The sequence below is a fragment of the Leptonychotes weddellii genome, chromosome 3, assembly GCF_054177405.1.
Source record: "Leptonychotes weddellii isolate Sample4059 chromosome 3, ASM5417740v2, whole genome shotgun sequence".
NCBI classification, from domain to species: Eukaryota; Metazoa; Chordata; class Mammalia; order Carnivora; family Phocidae; genus Leptonychotes; species Leptonychotes weddellii.
In genome coordinates, this window is record NC_138371.1 from 85482552 (window position 1) to 85499035 (window position 16484).

Here is a 16484-nt window from a genome sequence, read left to right on the forward strand (position 1 = left end):
AGACGGACCATGAGAGACTATGGACTCTGAGAAACAAATTGAGGGTTCTAGAGGGGAGGGGGGTGGGGGGATTGGTTAGCCTGGTGATGGGTATTAAAGAGGGCGTGTATTGAATGGAGCACTGGGTGTTATACACAAACAATGGATCATGGAACACTACATCAAAAACTAATGATATAATGTATGGTGATTAACATAACATAAAAAAAAAGGGAAAAAAATGATGTTCTTGTCATGTATGAACTTCATCTTCCATTTGACAGGAATGGATTTAAGTTGATTTAAAAGGCCAAAGGAGATATAAGGCTTTCTGTTCAGTCTGTGACATATGTCTTTATGAAATGCTTATGTTTAATACCTCTCTCAGATGTTCTTTAAGAAATTTCAATTTTGGGGGGCGCCTGGGTGGCTCAGTCAGTTAAGTGGCTGCCTTCGGCTCAGGTCATGATCCCAGGGTTCTGGGATCAAGTCCCACATCAGGCTCCTTGCTCAGCAGGGAGCCTGCTTCACTCTCTCCCTCTGCCTGCCTGCCGCTCTCTCGCTTGTGCTCTCTCTATCTTCCTCTCTCTGTGTCAAATAAATAAATAAAATCTTAAAAAAAAAAAAAAAAAGAAATTTCAGTTTTTGATTGACATAAGCCCTGTCAGCTGACATTTCTAGAAAAGATGCTTTTGTAGTCATGTGTTAATGAATATGATAACGTTGAACAGGCACGTGGAGGAGTTCAGCCCCAGAGCTGTCTACACCAGTGGCAAAGCATCCAGTGCTGCTGGCTTAACAGCAGCTGTTGTAAGAGATGAAGAATCTCATGAATTTGTCATTGAAGCTGGAGCTTTGATGTTGGCTGATAATGTAAGAACATTTTATACTTTACTAACGAAATCAGAATAGCCCCTACCCTATCAAAAAGGCCTATAAATTTCTATTAAAGAGAAAGCCTTTAAAAAAAACCCCATTTTTAGTAAATAATTCATAGTTTTATTAACTTAGAATTTGAGATAGTCATCATTAATTGGTTTCTGAGCTTCTCTAGAATGTATTGCCTGCCCTGAGCATGTGTTTGCTGTGACTAGTAGATCCCAGCATTTGTTCCTTTCCAGACCATGACACCTCTATGAGTAGGTCTCTTGCATTTTACATGTATTTGACATAGATCTGTTAGATCTGTGAAAGCATATAAGCTGTAACTATACGTTTATAAATGTTGTTCCAACTTTACCCTTCACTACCCCAGCCTAAAATGAATGCTAAGGTGACCCAGAATATTTGACCTAGAGATTTACACAAAGTTCTGATGTTGAATAAGGATGCAGTAAGTAACTGTTTTTAATCCTGCTCTTGGTTTAAAATGAGTCAACATATATGGTTCCTTCTAGCTCTGGAATCTGTCGAACTATCCTACTCTATCTAGTAGGGGAAATTAAGATTGCTTAGTTACCTACCTTAGAGTTATTTAGAGAATGAAAAGATCTCTGTAGTAGCAAACTTGAGTTTATACTTGGCATTTGACATCTCAAAGGCAATTTCTTATGCTAATTTGTTTGGTTACAAGGGTGTATGTTGTATTGATGAATTTGATAAGATGGATGTGCGGGATCAAGTTGCTATTCACGAGGCTATGGAACAGCAGACCATCTCTATCACTAAAGCAGGAGTGAAGGTATGTATGTTCACTTCTGTTCTGCTGCATCATGCCTTAGCCTTGAAGATTAGTGTAGCTCTAGAAACGTTCACTTGGATAAAATGCATTATTTCAACATGAAATGCTGATCATTGAAGTGGGAAACATAGCCCTGAGCATTATTAATCCAAATTATAGGCGCTTTTTAGGGTACTTAGAAAATGTATTGCTATGACAGAAAATAGAGAAAGCATTGGTAAAATTTTTAGCATTTCACTTCTCAGAATTTCCACCAAGCTTCTATATTCTTTGATAATGTGTGCTTCCAGTTGTAACAAAAAATAATCAGAGTCAACAGATTATTTAAATGAAAATAATAAGTACAGTATTGTAACCAATATTAGAGAGAAACCAGACTTTTTAAATAAAAGTAATGCATTCAAATAGGTAAGGAAAATTTAAGCAGTAGAATAAAATATAAATTAAAAGGTGAAATCTTCCCCTGCAACTCCTATCACCAATAAATGCTCAGAAGTTATGGCCCTTTCAGAAATTTTTCATATATAAGTAAGCATAATACATATAAGTTAGTTCTTTGCTCATTTAACTTCATAATTTTGTTTTGGCAATCTTTCTATACCAGCACATATTAGATCCATTTTAGTATTTATTTTACTACATGGCTTTCAAGTCTTGTGTCCCCCAGTTTGGCTCATTAGATTCCCATAGAGTGACATTTGGTCATTTTCAGCCTTTTGATTACAAGCCATATTGTAGTAAACATCCTTGAACATGCATCTTACTGTACCTAGCTGCAAGATAAATTCCTAACAAATTGCTGGCTTAAAAAATGTGTGTGTCATAACCCCACCATTAATATGGGAGTGCCTGTTTGCTATACGTTACCAGACTTTAATTTTGATGATTCAGTAGGTGAAAAATGATGCCTTAATATTTTGGTTTGCATTTAGTTAATTATGAGTAAGATTGAGCATTTTGTCCTATGTTTATTGACCATTCCAGATGTCTTTTTAAACCTATAACAATGATTTCTTTTATGGTCAGGCTACTCTGAATGCCAGGACGTCCATTTTGGCAGCAGCAAACCCAATCAGTGGACACTATGACAGATCAAAATCTTTGAAACAAAATATAAATTTGTCAGCTCCCATCATGTCCCGATTTGATCTCTTCTTTATACTTGTGGATGAATGTAATGAGGTAACTGTGTGAACTGTCGCTCTTGGGTTCCTTTGTTATTTCCAGTTTGAGTAACTGAAGGAGACAAGACTGTAGGATGTACTCTTGAACGGCTGGTGCATGTGTTTGCACTGACTTTCATTTCTCTCAGAATGGCATAAGATTGGGCAAAAGGTTTATTAAGAAAATCAAAATAAAGTCACTTTAATTGCTGGCTCCACTTAATTGTGCTGAGGAATATTGAGTTTTTTGTTGTTTTTGTTACTGTTTTTTTAATTCTGAAGAGATAAAAGGAAACATGGTTAACTCCCAGCCATACTCTTAAAGATTTTTACAGGAATTTTTTTTTTGTTGGGTGGTGTTTTTTGTTTGTTTTTTAGTAAGCTTGGAAAAAATTGGTTTTTTTCCACCAAATCATGAGTCATTTATCTTCCTATATCTTCCCATCCAGTTGTTGAATGTATATCACACTTTTTTCCTACTTATGTAACAGTTTTAAGGTTGACTGTAAACTTGTAGATTTACTTGGATTCTAACATGTTAGTTATTAAAGTTATTTATACCTAGACTTAAATATTCAGCCACATTGCACAGCTCAGATGTGCACAGAAGTACAAAATGACATTATATGGAAGCTAACATTCTAGGCTATACAGTTAATTGCTGAGCATGAAAGTCCCTACATTACATTAGACAAAACGATTACCTCTTGCTTATAGCGAAACTTTATTATCTAAATAAAAGCTGCCTTCCATTATGTGAAGGCTATGGAACAGCAGATTTTTTGGGGAATTTTTAGTTTTTTATGTTTTGTTTTTTCCCTTCACAAATCCATATAAATATTTAACCCAGTCCTCCCCCTTCCCTATCTCCACCCTCATAGCTGGGAGTTGTCTGATTTTCATATATTTGTGTTTGTGTATGATTCTTCAAAGATTTTATTTATTTGACAGAGAGAGCACAAATAGGCAGAGTGGTAGGCAGAGGGAGAGGGAGAAGCAAGCTCCCTGCTGAGCAGAGAGCCCTATGTGGGGCTTGATCCCAGGACCATGGGATCATGACCTGAGCCAAAGGCAGCCGCTTAACCGACTGAGCCACCCAGGCACCCCTGTGTGTGATTCTTTAATTTAGTTTTTAAACTTTTTAATTGGAAATAATTTCAAACTTACAGAAAAGTTGCAAGAAATAGAATAGTGCATGTAGCACCCATGTACCCTTTATTCACATATTAACATTTCTCTATATATCTATGGTTTTTTTGTACTATAGGAGAGAAAATTGCTTATTTTTAGTGTGATTTTTTTTAAGATTTTATTCATTTATTTGTCAGAAAGAGAGAGCACATGCAAGGGGGAGCGGCAGGCAGCCACTTAACCGACTGAGCCACCTAGGCGTCTTTTTTTTCAATGTGAATAACAATTCTTTGATTATCTTCATATATTCACAAGTGGCAATATAATATTGTGGCTAAGAGCATGGACTCTGAAGCTAGACTGTTCAAGTTCTGGCTCCATTATGTATTGTGATGTCAGAAAAGCTACTTTACCTCTCTGGGCCTCAATTTACTTATCTGTAAAATAGGGATAATATTACCTACCTAATAAGATTTTTGTGAGGGTTGCATGAGTTAAATGCTTCTAGACACACTTAAGGCAACAGTGCCTGGCATATACGGAGCACCCTAGAAATCTTAATTCTGGTGTTGTTATTAAAGTCCATTAATTCCTTCAGGAATATTCTTAGCGTGGGGCAAAGGTATGCATTAAACTATTAATTTTAGGGGTGCCTGGGTGGCTCAGTCGTTAAGCGTCTGCCTTCGCCTCAGGTCATGATCCCAGGATCCTGGGATCAAGCTCCGCATTGGGCTCCCCTCTCAGTGGGAAGCCTGCTTCTCCCTCTCCCACTCCCCCGGTTGTGTTCCCTCTCTCGCTGTGTCTCTCTCTGTCAAATAAATAAATAAAAATCTTTAAAAAAAAACAAAAAAGAACTTTTGATTTTAAATGAAACTGGTACCAAACTTTGCTCAGAAACTTGGTACCCATTGATACAGCTTTCATTGGCATATTAGAGCTTGTTTTTAGCTATAAATAATTTTGTAATGCCAGGAATAATCTGGAGTGGATATTATTGTGACTGACCAAAGTGATTTTCTTCTTTTGAATTAGGTTACAGATTATGCTATTGCCAGACGTATAGTAGACTTGCATTCAAGAATTGAGGATTCCATTGATCGTGTCTATTCCCTTGATGATATCAGGAGGTATCTTCTCTTTGCAAGACAGTTTAAACCCAAGGTAACTTGCCCTTTTGTACTGGCATAGGGCATTAAAGAGGGCATTAAAAAGGGTTCTGTGGAAATTAACTGAACCTATACTTGTTTGGGGGTTTTTTTGTTTGTTTGTTTTTGTTTTGTTTTCTTTTTGAGGTTTTTCTGTTTTGAGAACAGTGTTTCTTCAGAAAATTGGGAAGAGGAAATTTTCTAAAAATGTGAATAATTTTCTTTTACTTGTTAGGTGCTAATAAAAAGATTTTTATGGGTGAAGAATTTTGGATAACCAAATAAAGTCGGACATACTTTTATTTCAGCCATTATTCCTAAGAATCTTAAAATTACATGAGCTCAAATCAGTAGTCTACTGAATGTTCTGGAATCTTTAAGGAAAAATTTGGATTCCTTTAGGTCATTGTGATGAACATGGCTTAATATTTTACAGTAATTGATGTAGTTCATTTAATTGAATCTGTACTGGATCCAGGACATTTATTTTTATTTATTTATTTTTTTTTTTTTTAAAGATTTTATTTATTTATTCATAAGAGAGAGAGGCAGAGGGAGAAGCAGGCTCCCCGCCGAGCAGGGAGCCCGATGCGGGACTCGATCCCAGGACCCTAGGATCATGACCTGAGCTGAAGGCAGACGCTTAACCATTTGAGCCACCCAGGCACCCAGGACATTTATTTTTAAAGTAAACTTTGTAATCCATTTGTTTTGTTTAACATTTTCCTAAAATAGAATACCAAAAAAAAAAAATTGATTCTGGTTGAGGTTTTTACACTATTGTCTGGCTCAACTTTGGGGAGTTGCCCTTAGATTTTAATTATCTATCACCTTCACTGATTATATGTAATATTGAGATTGAGTCTCATTGTCCTGAAAGAAGCTTAATGAGGCATTTAAAACTAAGGGTTATTGGTCACATATGTTTAAGGAGGCTTTTGTTCTCTATGACTGTGTACCGGTCCTGTGACCTTGGCAGGCTTCCTTAATGGGCTGAGTTCCTCGCTCTGAAAAACTGAGTATTCTTTTTAGTATTCTCACTTTGTTATTATTCAACAAATAATAAGGTTTACTGAAATAGCTGGAGGGTGTGTGTGTGTAGACCTCTCTTGTTCTCAAAGACAGCATAAGTTAATTAACTGAGTTTCAAGAACAGTTTGAGCATTAATTTTTTTAATGAGCTTTGGCATCTTGGGTTTAAAAGGCATTACTTCCTGTTCCACTGCTTTAGCTTGTTCTGTGTCTTTTAGAAATGGCTTTTGCTTAAATACCCTGCTATATTCCTCTTGACAAAATTAGTATATGAAATTCACAGGCATCCTTAGTTTAGTGTTTTTTGTTTGTTTGTTTGTTTTTTAAGATTTTATTTATTTGACAGAGCAGGAGAGCACAGGCAGGGGGAGCAGCAGAAGGAGAGGGAGAAGCAGGCCCCCCGCTGAGCAGGGAGCCTGATGTGGGGCTCCATCCCAGGACCCTAGGAACATGACCTAAGCCGAAGGCAGTCCCTTAACCAACTGAGCCACCCAGGCACCCCAGTTTAATTTCTTTTGAAATGCATTTCAGTGTTAATTCTTTGTTGACTACAGAGTTTTGACCCTCACAGTTCCCCAGAGTGTCTCTACCTGGAAGGCTCTTAAACTTATGTTTAATGCAGCTCCCATCAAGTAGAAAAGCTCTGACTTTGGTGATGTTCTGAAACAGATTTCTAAAGAGTCAGAGGACTTCATTGTAGAACAGTATAAACGTCTCCGCCAGAGGGATGGCTCTGGGGTAACCAAGTCTTCATGGAGGATTACAGTGCGACAGCTCGAGAGCATGATCCGTCTCTCTGAAGCAATGGCTCGGATGCACTGCTGTGACGAGGTATCAAAGTCACCTTAACATAACGGGAGGAAAGAGCAATTGATTTGTTGGTTTATAAGCATGTTTTTATCTTTGGTATGTCCGTTGAGTGCTCATAGGATACACGATGCTAGGATTTGTCCCTTGAAGGTTGCTGGTAAACATTTATTAAATATAGTTAGATTAATATGTTGAAATAATCATGTCATAGATTATAGAGTACATATAGAGGTGAGTTACCATTAAGAGGTAGATGATCCTCCTGAAGTATTGTGAGAAAGTCAGTAGTAGCCTAAAGCGACATCATCACATCACAGGAAGGGTGAGTACAATGTAATAAGTTATTTTGAGAGAGAGAGACCACATTCACATAACTTTCATTACAGTATATTGTTGTAATTGTTCCATTTTATTATTAGTTATTGTTAAGCTCTTACTGTACCTAGTTGATAAACTTTATCATAGGTATGTATGAATAGGAAAAAACAGTTTATGTAAGGTTAAGTACTATCTGCAATTTAGGCATCCACTGGGGGTCTTGGAACATAATCCCTGAGAATAAGGGGAGATACTGTGTACCACATTTTATTTACCCATTGATCCATCAGTGGACATTTGGGTCACTTCCACTTCTTGGCTGTTGTGAATAATGCTGTGATGAACATGGGTATTTATATGTTTTGGATATTCATCCCTTATTAGATATATAACATGCAGATACTTTATCCCATTCTGTAGGTTGCCTTTTTTACTCTGTTGATTACCTTGATGCTCAGAAGTTTTTGGAATTTTATACTGTTTCATTTGTCATTTTTCTCTTTTGTTGCCTGTGCTTTTGACACCATTATCAAATCCAATGTCCTGAGGCTTTTTTCCTGTGTTTTCTTACAAAAGTTTTATAGTTTTAGGTAGGTCTTCAATCTATTTTAAGTTAATTTTGTATGTGATGTAAGGCAGGGGTCTAACTTCATTCTTTTATATAAGATACCCAGTTTCCACAGTAGCATTTGTTGAAGAGACTATGCTTTCCCCAAGGAGTGGTCTTGACACCCTTGTCAAAAAAACTTTTGACCATATATGTGAGGATTTAAGGATAACCATTACTCTATATAAGCGCGATCATAGAGTATGTCCCCCCTTGTGTCTGGTTTCTTTTATACAGCATTAACACTATAAGATACCATCCAGGCTTTGTGTAGCAATAGTTTGCCTGTTTTCATTGCTTTGTAATATTCTGTCAATACATCACAGTGATTCACCTGTTCTGTTAATGGATATTTGGATAGTTTCCAATTTGGGTTCTCATGGGATATACATATCTTTTGGTCTATATATGTGTGTGTACATTTCTGTTGGGTATACACCTAGAAGTGGAATTGTTGTCACAGGTTGTAGGTGTGTTCAGTTAAGACTGCCAAAATGCTTTTCCATAGTGGTTGTATCGATTTATATTCCCACCAGCAGTGAATGAAAGTTGTTCTACATTCTTTCCAGTACTATATATTATTGGTCCTTATAAGCCATTCTGGTGAATTTATGGTGTTAACTCATATTCTATGTGTGTGAGAAAACTAAAATGCCACTGTGATTTGGTATGGAGAAAATCTGTGTGGTGTATCAAGAACACTGACTTTCTGATTTACTTCATCTTGATTGGTTTAGGTCCAGCCTAAACATGTGAAGGAAGCTTTCAGGCTACTGAATAAGTCAATCATCCGTGTAGAAACACCTGATGTTAATCTAGATCAAGAAGAAGAGGCCCAGATGGAGGTAGATGAGGGCCCAGATGGCATCAATGGTGAGACACTTGTTTACTGTTCTGGAGTTAGGGACCAAAATGTTCTCTGAGATGTTACGGTAAAAGTGTACTTGTTGATAGTTTTGAAGTCTGTATAGCAAAAGGGAAAAAATGGATATTGTACTATTTACAAAGTAAAATACAATTAAATAGTTAATATAAAATATATATGCTTGAAAGACTGAAAGAAAATATACCAAAATGGTAAGAGTTGGACCTAATTCCCCGGCCTTATTTATCATTATTTTGCTTTTGAATTAAACACATGTTCCAGACAAATACCAGATTTTTAGATTTTGTGTATAATATTGCAAATGAACTTTTAGATCATGAAATCTTTGTATCTGCCATCCTTCCCATTCCTTCCACTTTAGTTTTTTTTGGGTTGTTTTTTGTTTTGAGAGAGAGAGAGTGCACTCACACAAGGAGGGACGAGGGGCAGAGAGAATCTTAAGGAGGCTCCACACATGGAGTCCTTCGTGGGGCTCCCTCACAACCCTGAGGTCCTGACCTGAGCCAAAATCAAGAATCAGACGTTTAACCAACTGAGCCACCCAAGCACCTGCTTTCAAATTAGTTTTTGTCTTCACTACTAGCATTTACAAATTTGCTTCTAATTTATTTGTAAAATTACTAAATACTGAGTATAACTAAATGCTTATTTAGAAGTTGGTATTAAAATAGAAGTAGTAGGGCACCTGGGTGGCTCAGTCGATAAGCGGCTGCCTTCAACTCAGGTCATGATCCCAGAGTCCTGGGATCAAGTCCCACATCGGGCTCCCTGCTCGGCGGGAAGCCTGCTTCTCCCTCTCCCACTCCCCCTGCTTGTGTTCCTGCTCTCACTGTCTCTGTCAAATAAATAAATAAAATCTTTAAAAAATAATAATAATAAAATAAAATAGAAGTAGTATACTTACAAACATTTGATAGGGGAGTGTTGGAGGCACAAAAACAAGATTCATATGTTTGATATTTTACTTAGGTCATGTTGACAGCCCTGCTCCTGTGAATGGAATCAATGGCCACAGTGAAGACATAAACCAAGATTTGGTTCCTAAAGCCTCCTTAAGGCTGAGCTTCCCCGAGTACTGCCGAATCTCCAACCTTATTGTACTTCACCTCAGAAAGATGGAGGAAGGTAAGGCTGTACCTAGTGTGCGCACATGCTCAGTCATTATGTAGGTTGTATTTGCATAAACCACTTCTGTTGCTAAAGATTGTGTTTTGTCAGAAGAGATCATAAACGTTACACAAGCTCACTTTGGCAAAGAAAGTCTTTGGGATATCAGTATAGCTGACAGTCTGGACATTTACCCGTAAGTTCATTGTCAGACAAAGGTCATTTGTTTAATGTCCTTGGCCTATTTTAATGTTTTTGAGAAGCAGAAGTTGGGATCTGATAATATGTAAAGAAGCACTTAGCAAATGTTTATGCAGATGCAAAATCACTGTTCCTTAGAATAGCTTTACTTCAAATGGATGGAGTCTAGGTTGTTTGTATCTCGTAGCCAAGTAATTGAACTGAAAGGACCATATTAACCCAGGTTATTCTGTACTAGAAATGAAGTAAAATCCTCATTTCTCCATAGGTAAAGTGTGATACCTGGACACTAGTACACTTCCTACCTTGACTGATTTACTGTGCTATTCTAACATGCCTATAGTTAACCATAAGGCAGAAGGAAAAATGATGAAGTCAAGGGGTCGAACTTAAACTTTCATTAGGTGGTTAGCCATCAGGTAGTTCTTACTTAAAAATCCCCAAATGCTGGCTTCCATACATATTCTCTCATCACAGTGTGCTGTCTGTGATGGAAGAAGAGAACAGCAGAGATTGTCTTAGCTTACTAAAGATTTCAGCCCTGTAGTTTTTCCCCTGTTTCCTTGGAACTGTAGGCCAGGCGCGGGAAGGAGAGAAGGCAATAAAGAGGCCACTAGGACAGACAGGTTTAGCCCCACCCTCTTCTCACATAAAAACATTGGGGAGCTTACATGTTCGTGTGTTCACATTGTATTTCATTTTTCTCTTTATCATGCAACTGAATTTTAAACATGGCAAACCATTAATGGAATAGAGGTATGGTTAGCACCCAGACACTATCTGCATTCCACAGACAAATTCTGCTAGGTTTTCCTTTAAAAAAAAAAAAAGATACTATTCACCCAGTCAAGTAAGTTGTGAATTCTCAGTCTTCAGGTAGACAGCTGTTCTCTAGTCTAGCGCAGGAAGCACAACCTTTTTTTTTTTTTTTTTAAAGATTTTATTTATTTATTTTGATTTTATTATTTGACAGAGAGCACAAGTAGGCAGAGCAGGAGGGAGAGGGAGAAGCAAGCTCTCCGCTGAGCAGAGAGCCCAATGCGGGGCTCAATCCCAGGACCCTGGGATCATGACCTGAGCCGAAGGCAAATGCTTAACTGAATGAGCCACCCATGTGCCCCACAACTTTTTTTTTTTTTTTAAGATTTTACTTATTTTTGCTAGAGAGAGAAAGCACAAGCATAAGCTGGGGGGAGGGGCAGAGGGTGAACAGGAAGCCCGATGTGGGATCCATCCCAGGACCCTGGGATCATGACCTGAGCCACCTAGGCTCCCCCCACAGGGAGCACAACTTTAAACCAAGAAGGTCACTTACCAAGAACATTTAGATAATGAAGTTTCAGTACACCCATAATAAAACTTTTCAAAGGCATTGTCAGTAAAGCTAGAATTTTCTTGTTTTTGATTTTGTATTTTATTAGCAATAGCTAGAGTCAAGACTGAGTAGTTTTCTTTTATTATACTTTCTGTAGTAGTTGTATTATCCAAGTTCCAACTTTTCTTGTGACTTTAGAGTTCTGCTTTGGAGTCTTAAGAAGTAGAAAGTCATTCAGTATAGATAGACCTTACTGAAATAAATTGGTAATTTTTTATTTTGAGTGAAAGCCCATGGTTCACTTCTTGGTTGATCTCAGCTGCATGAAATCTTCCGTGTTCCAAAGAGGAAAAGTTATGTTTAAGAAGTTTTGTTTGCTGTTGCTAATTTATGCTTTCAGTTGCTATTGGCAAACGTTCCCATGGGTGATGAAGCATAGAAGGTGGAGGAAACACCTTCATACTTTGAAATCTTAATAGCTTTAAGAAACTTGTTTCTTATAATCTCTATTTATTAGATTTTTTTTCCTCAGGATAAAGTGAAGCATACTTTAATACAAGTAATATGACAGGTTATTTCAGGCTTACGCTGGAACATTGCAAATCTTATTTCAGCAGATACACTTTCTGACAGGTTGATGGTTATCTAATCTGTACATTATCTTGTTGTATATGCAAACCCCAAGGATTGGCAATACAATTTGCTAGAAGGAAAATTTAATCCTTTTGAAATGTATTTTTTGTTGCAGAAGAGGATGAGTCGGCATTAAAGAGGAGTGAGCTTGTTAACTGGTACTTGAAGGAAATCGAATCAGAAATAGATTCCGAAGAGGAACTTATAAATAAAAAGAGAATCATAGAGAAAGTCATTCATCGACTCACCCACTATGTACGTACAGAACTACTCCTGCATGATTATTAATGGGGGAGGGAGTCCATGCCTCATGTTCATTTATTTTGAATTCTTGGGATCTACTTAGAATTATGAATTGTAAAAAAGAATTTACAGCAGTTAATTGACTTCTTTCCTCTGCTGAAACAAGCAGAACCTAAGTTAAATCTGGAAAGGTGGATTTAGGGTCTTACTGTCTTGAGTGTTTTTTGTTTTGGTTTTTTTTTAAGATTTTATTTATTTATTTATTTGAGAGAGAGAGCACATGAGAGGGGGGAGGGTCAGAGGGAGAAGCAGACTCCCTGCTGAGCAGGGAGCCCGATGCGGGACTCGATCCCGGGACTCCAGGATCATGACCTGAGCCGAAGGCAGTCGCTTAACCAACTGAGCCACCCAGGCGCCCCTGTCTTGAGTGTTTTTAACCTTTGTTTTCTACTCCCATAACCATAAACCTGCAAGCATTCTGACCCCTATCTCCTGTTTTCTATGTTTCCTCTTCCCCATATCCTCACTTCCCACATCACCCAGCCTACATATGTTCTGTCCCAATGATCACTCTTTTCTCAAACTTTAAGCTGTAATCTCTCTGTTTTACTTGATTGGTAAAACCCCAGCCTTGGTTAAATATAATTCTTTAACTATCCTGCATCCAAGCAGTTAAAAGTATCTGGAGAAAGGCATACCACCACGGGCCATGTCCTACTTTAAATTCATGACCACTAATCTCAAGCGGATCATTCTTTACTGCGTCTTACCAACCTCACAATGACGCTGTGCAGTGCTGTGACTTCTCCCACTCTCTTACGGACCATTACAGGCATATTCCTCCCTACCTACATCAGTTGGTCATTCTCTGTATTCAGCCTGTCATTAGCATTTGTCACGTTGATTGCTCCTTCTAAGTCACCATATTTTCCTGGCTCTTTTCCTATCTCTCTGATTATTTCATCTTAGTCTCTTTTCTCAAGTCTTGTAACTTTTTAAATGGAGTACGTCCTCAGTCCTCAGACCTCTTTTCTATTTACATTGATTACCTGAGTGATCTCATTGGGTTCTATGAGTTTAAACCCATCTACTGATGACTCCTAGATTTAGCTCTCACCTCTCCTCTAAACTCCACATGTCTAGCCAGCTGCCTATATGTGAACTATAGGCATCTCACACTCAGTGTGTTCAAAACAGTTCTTCCCCTGTGCCCATGTACTTACTTGTTCTAAGCCTTCTACCTTAGAATCATCCATGATTCCAATTTCTCTCATAGCTTCTCCTTTTAGCAGCAAACCCCGTGAGCCCTGCCTTCAGTATGTGTATTCTGTGTTCTGTTCTCCCCACCTTCACATCTTAAGGTCCCATGCATGGACTTTCACAGGAGCCTCCTAACTGTCCTCCTTTGTACTGGCTCTGTGTCCAGCAGCCAGACAGAGCTTCTAACAAATCAGAATGTTTTAGTGCCCTATCTTCCAGTCCTTCCCTCGTGTTTGCAATAAAATCTAGTCTCCATACCATAGCCTGCAAAACTTACACAATCAAATCCCTTGTTCACCTCATTGCGTAGGACTCTTCCTGTTGCTACTCAGTGGTGCTGGCCTTGTCACTATTCTTAGACACACCAAACATGAAGACCTTTCACTTGTCTTCCTCCTTTGTCTCTTTACCCAAATCCCCTCTTCCATTCTGATATCTGCTCAAATGTTACCTTCTCAAAGAGGTGGTTCTTGCCTGGCCTGTCAGAATAAGAGGCTCCTTGGTATCACTCCCTAACCTGCTTCACGTTACTTCATAGTGCTTATCACTGTCTGTTCAGTTTGTCTCATTAGAATGCAAGCACCAAGAGGGCAGGAACTTTGTTTTGTTAACTACTGCATCCCCAAGATCTGTAGTGGTGCCTGGCACATAAAGAGGTCAAATATTTGTTGAATGATTGAATATTTCTGTTTAAACGGCAGATTCAGCCATCCTGCAGTTCACTTTACAGTGTCCACTATATGAATATTATGGGTGTCACATATCAGTGTTGTGTCATCTGAAAAGTCATTTACTTGTGGGAGTAGATGTGAGTGTATGATTACAGGTGGTGTCTGTTGGAGCGGGGTGTTGAGAACAATTACTCAGATCAGAATTTAATAAATAATATCTATGAAGATAAAGCTGAATTGGGGTGGTGTGCATTCAGAGGTCTTTCTAGTGCTGGGCAGTGTTTGCACCAGGCCAAGCCCTTCCCTCCCTAGTGTCTCCTGGGATCAGTGTAAGATAAAATGACCCACACAAGAAATCCACATTGGGATACCTGGTGAAATTAGCTGATCTGAACTGGGGCTAACTTTTTAACTTTACACCACCTGAGCTAGCTCACTACAGAATACTAGAGAAATTATACTGTGCTGATAAGGTGTTCTCCCTGTGAGGGTGTGTTAGTACATAAAGTGATCTCTTGAAAGTGTTCAATCCCTCTTAGTGACAATAGTGCTCCTACTATGGGACATTTCTGCCTTCTTTGGATCAAATCACTGTTTCCTGAGTTCTCTGTGGGCTTGGCCGGAAGTCCCTCTCCTTTGTGGGTTAGTCTTGTTTTTTTTAGAGAACACACATGCCCTGGGGAGTCGGGGGGAGGGGCAAAGGGAGAAGGAGAGAATCTTAAACAGGCTCCACGCCTGATGCGGGGGTTTGATGTCACAACTCTGACATCATGACCTAAGCTGAAATTAAGAGTCGGATGCCTAAGCAACTGAACCACCCAGGTGCCCTTCATTTGTTTGGTTATTTTAGAATGAATTACAGGTACATGTGGCATGTTCTACCCTTTTTTATTAGCTCATAGCTCAGAGTGAAAATTTTTCCATGTTGATTATCTTTAGATTCTGCTTCTAACTGAATTATGAAGGGATGGTATATGAGTTCAGTGGCCAGTAATTAGAAGTTAACATAAGTGAAATTAAAACACTTTTATCAGAGTGATAAACAGAATGATAAGCATATTTATCATTCGATTTTACACAGTTGCATAATCTTAAAATTCATGCATTGTATCTTACCTTTTTTTTTTCTTTTAAGATTTTGTTTATTTATTTGACAGAGAGAGAGCACAAGCAGGGGGAGCAGCAGAGGGAGAGGGAGAAGCAGGCTTCCCGCTGAGCAAGGAGCCCGATGTGGGGCCCTATCCCAGGACCCTGGGATCATGACCTGAGCCGAAGGCAGACACTTAACTGATTGAACCACCCAGGCACCCCATCTTATCTTTTTTGAAATTATATTTATAGGCTGTAGTATGCCAGGAAACCTTACTGAAATCACAATGTTGTTGAGCTCATCTATGTATTTTGTAATTTTTCAAGAGGTTTATGGTATGAAAGGGTCTGTATCCTAGTGGGAAAGGAGTTTAACAGAACCGTGGGAAAGGAGTTTAACAGAACCTTGGTAAAGATTTTAAGGGGTAGTCCTTTTTCTAAGTCCTTCTGAAGGGGAAATTGAAGAAAACGCTAATAGCAAACACTCAGAAGGATCAAGTTCTATGGATGGGGGCATTTTTACAATACCGCTGGAGACGTGAGGACAAATGTTTGTGTTCACAGGATCATGTTCTAATTGAGCTCACCCAAGCTGGATTGAAAGGCTCCACAGAAGGAAGTGAGAGCTATGAAGAAGATCCCTACTTGGTAGTTAACCCTAATTACTCGCTTGAAGATTGAGATACTGAAAGTAACTAACTGAGAGACTGTGGCCCCTACGTCCTGGCCTGGAGTACAGATGTAGCTCTACTAGCAAGAGAAACGTTTCTGGGAGCAAGGCTTCAGTAAAATTTATTTTGAGGAGTAAGAACCTCGTTGGTGTCCTGTATGTCACATTCCTGTAATACGCTTTTGTATTAACATAAGCTATGTTTATTGTCTAAATGAAGTTGGAACCCAGTGTTTGGTCTCTGTAACCAAGACCTTGTTTTCACATATATAGGAAAAGGTGCAGTACTTTTATGGTGTGAATCACTTTATAATTGTCAATGACTGCTTTTCTTCATCAAAATAAAATAATATGTTCTTCAGTTGTCTATTGGATTTATTTCCTCCCTTCTCTAATTACTGCTTTCATCTGCAGTTGACCCTTGAATAACATGGAGGTCAGGGGCACCAGATCGTCCAGTCAAAAATCTGTGTATTAATTTTGACTTCCCAAAAACTTAACTAATGGCCTACTGTTGACTGGAAGCCTTACTGATAATATAAA

At 38.5% G+C, this 16484-nt stretch overlaps 1 protein-coding gene across 1 annotated transcript in view; it reads left to right on the forward strand.

Moving 5' to 3' along the window:
• MCM6 (minichromosome maintenance complex component 6) overlaps positions 1 to 16302 on the forward strand; it is a 32663-nt gene extending 16361 nt beyond the window's left edge. The window contains exons 9-17 of the mRNA XM_081814558.1: positions 711 to 852; positions 1553 to 1660; positions 2687 to 2842; positions 4987 to 5115; positions 6801 to 6962; positions 8604 to 8739; positions 9722 to 9877; positions 12124 to 12263; positions 15836 to 16302. Of these exons, the coding sequence (XP_081670684.1) occupies positions 711 to 852; positions 1553 to 1660; positions 2687 to 2842; positions 4987 to 5115; positions 6801 to 6962; positions 8604 to 8739; positions 9722 to 9877; positions 12124 to 12263; positions 15836 to 15952 (1246 nt within the window). The 3' untranslated portion in view covers positions 15953 to 16302. The remainder of the gene's footprint in view (positions 1 to 710; positions 853 to 1552; positions 1661 to 2686; positions 2843 to 4986; positions 5116 to 6800; positions 6963 to 8603; positions 8740 to 9721; positions 9878 to 12123; positions 12264 to 15835) is intronic.
• The last annotated feature ends 182 nt before the right edge of the window (positions 16303 to 16484 follow it).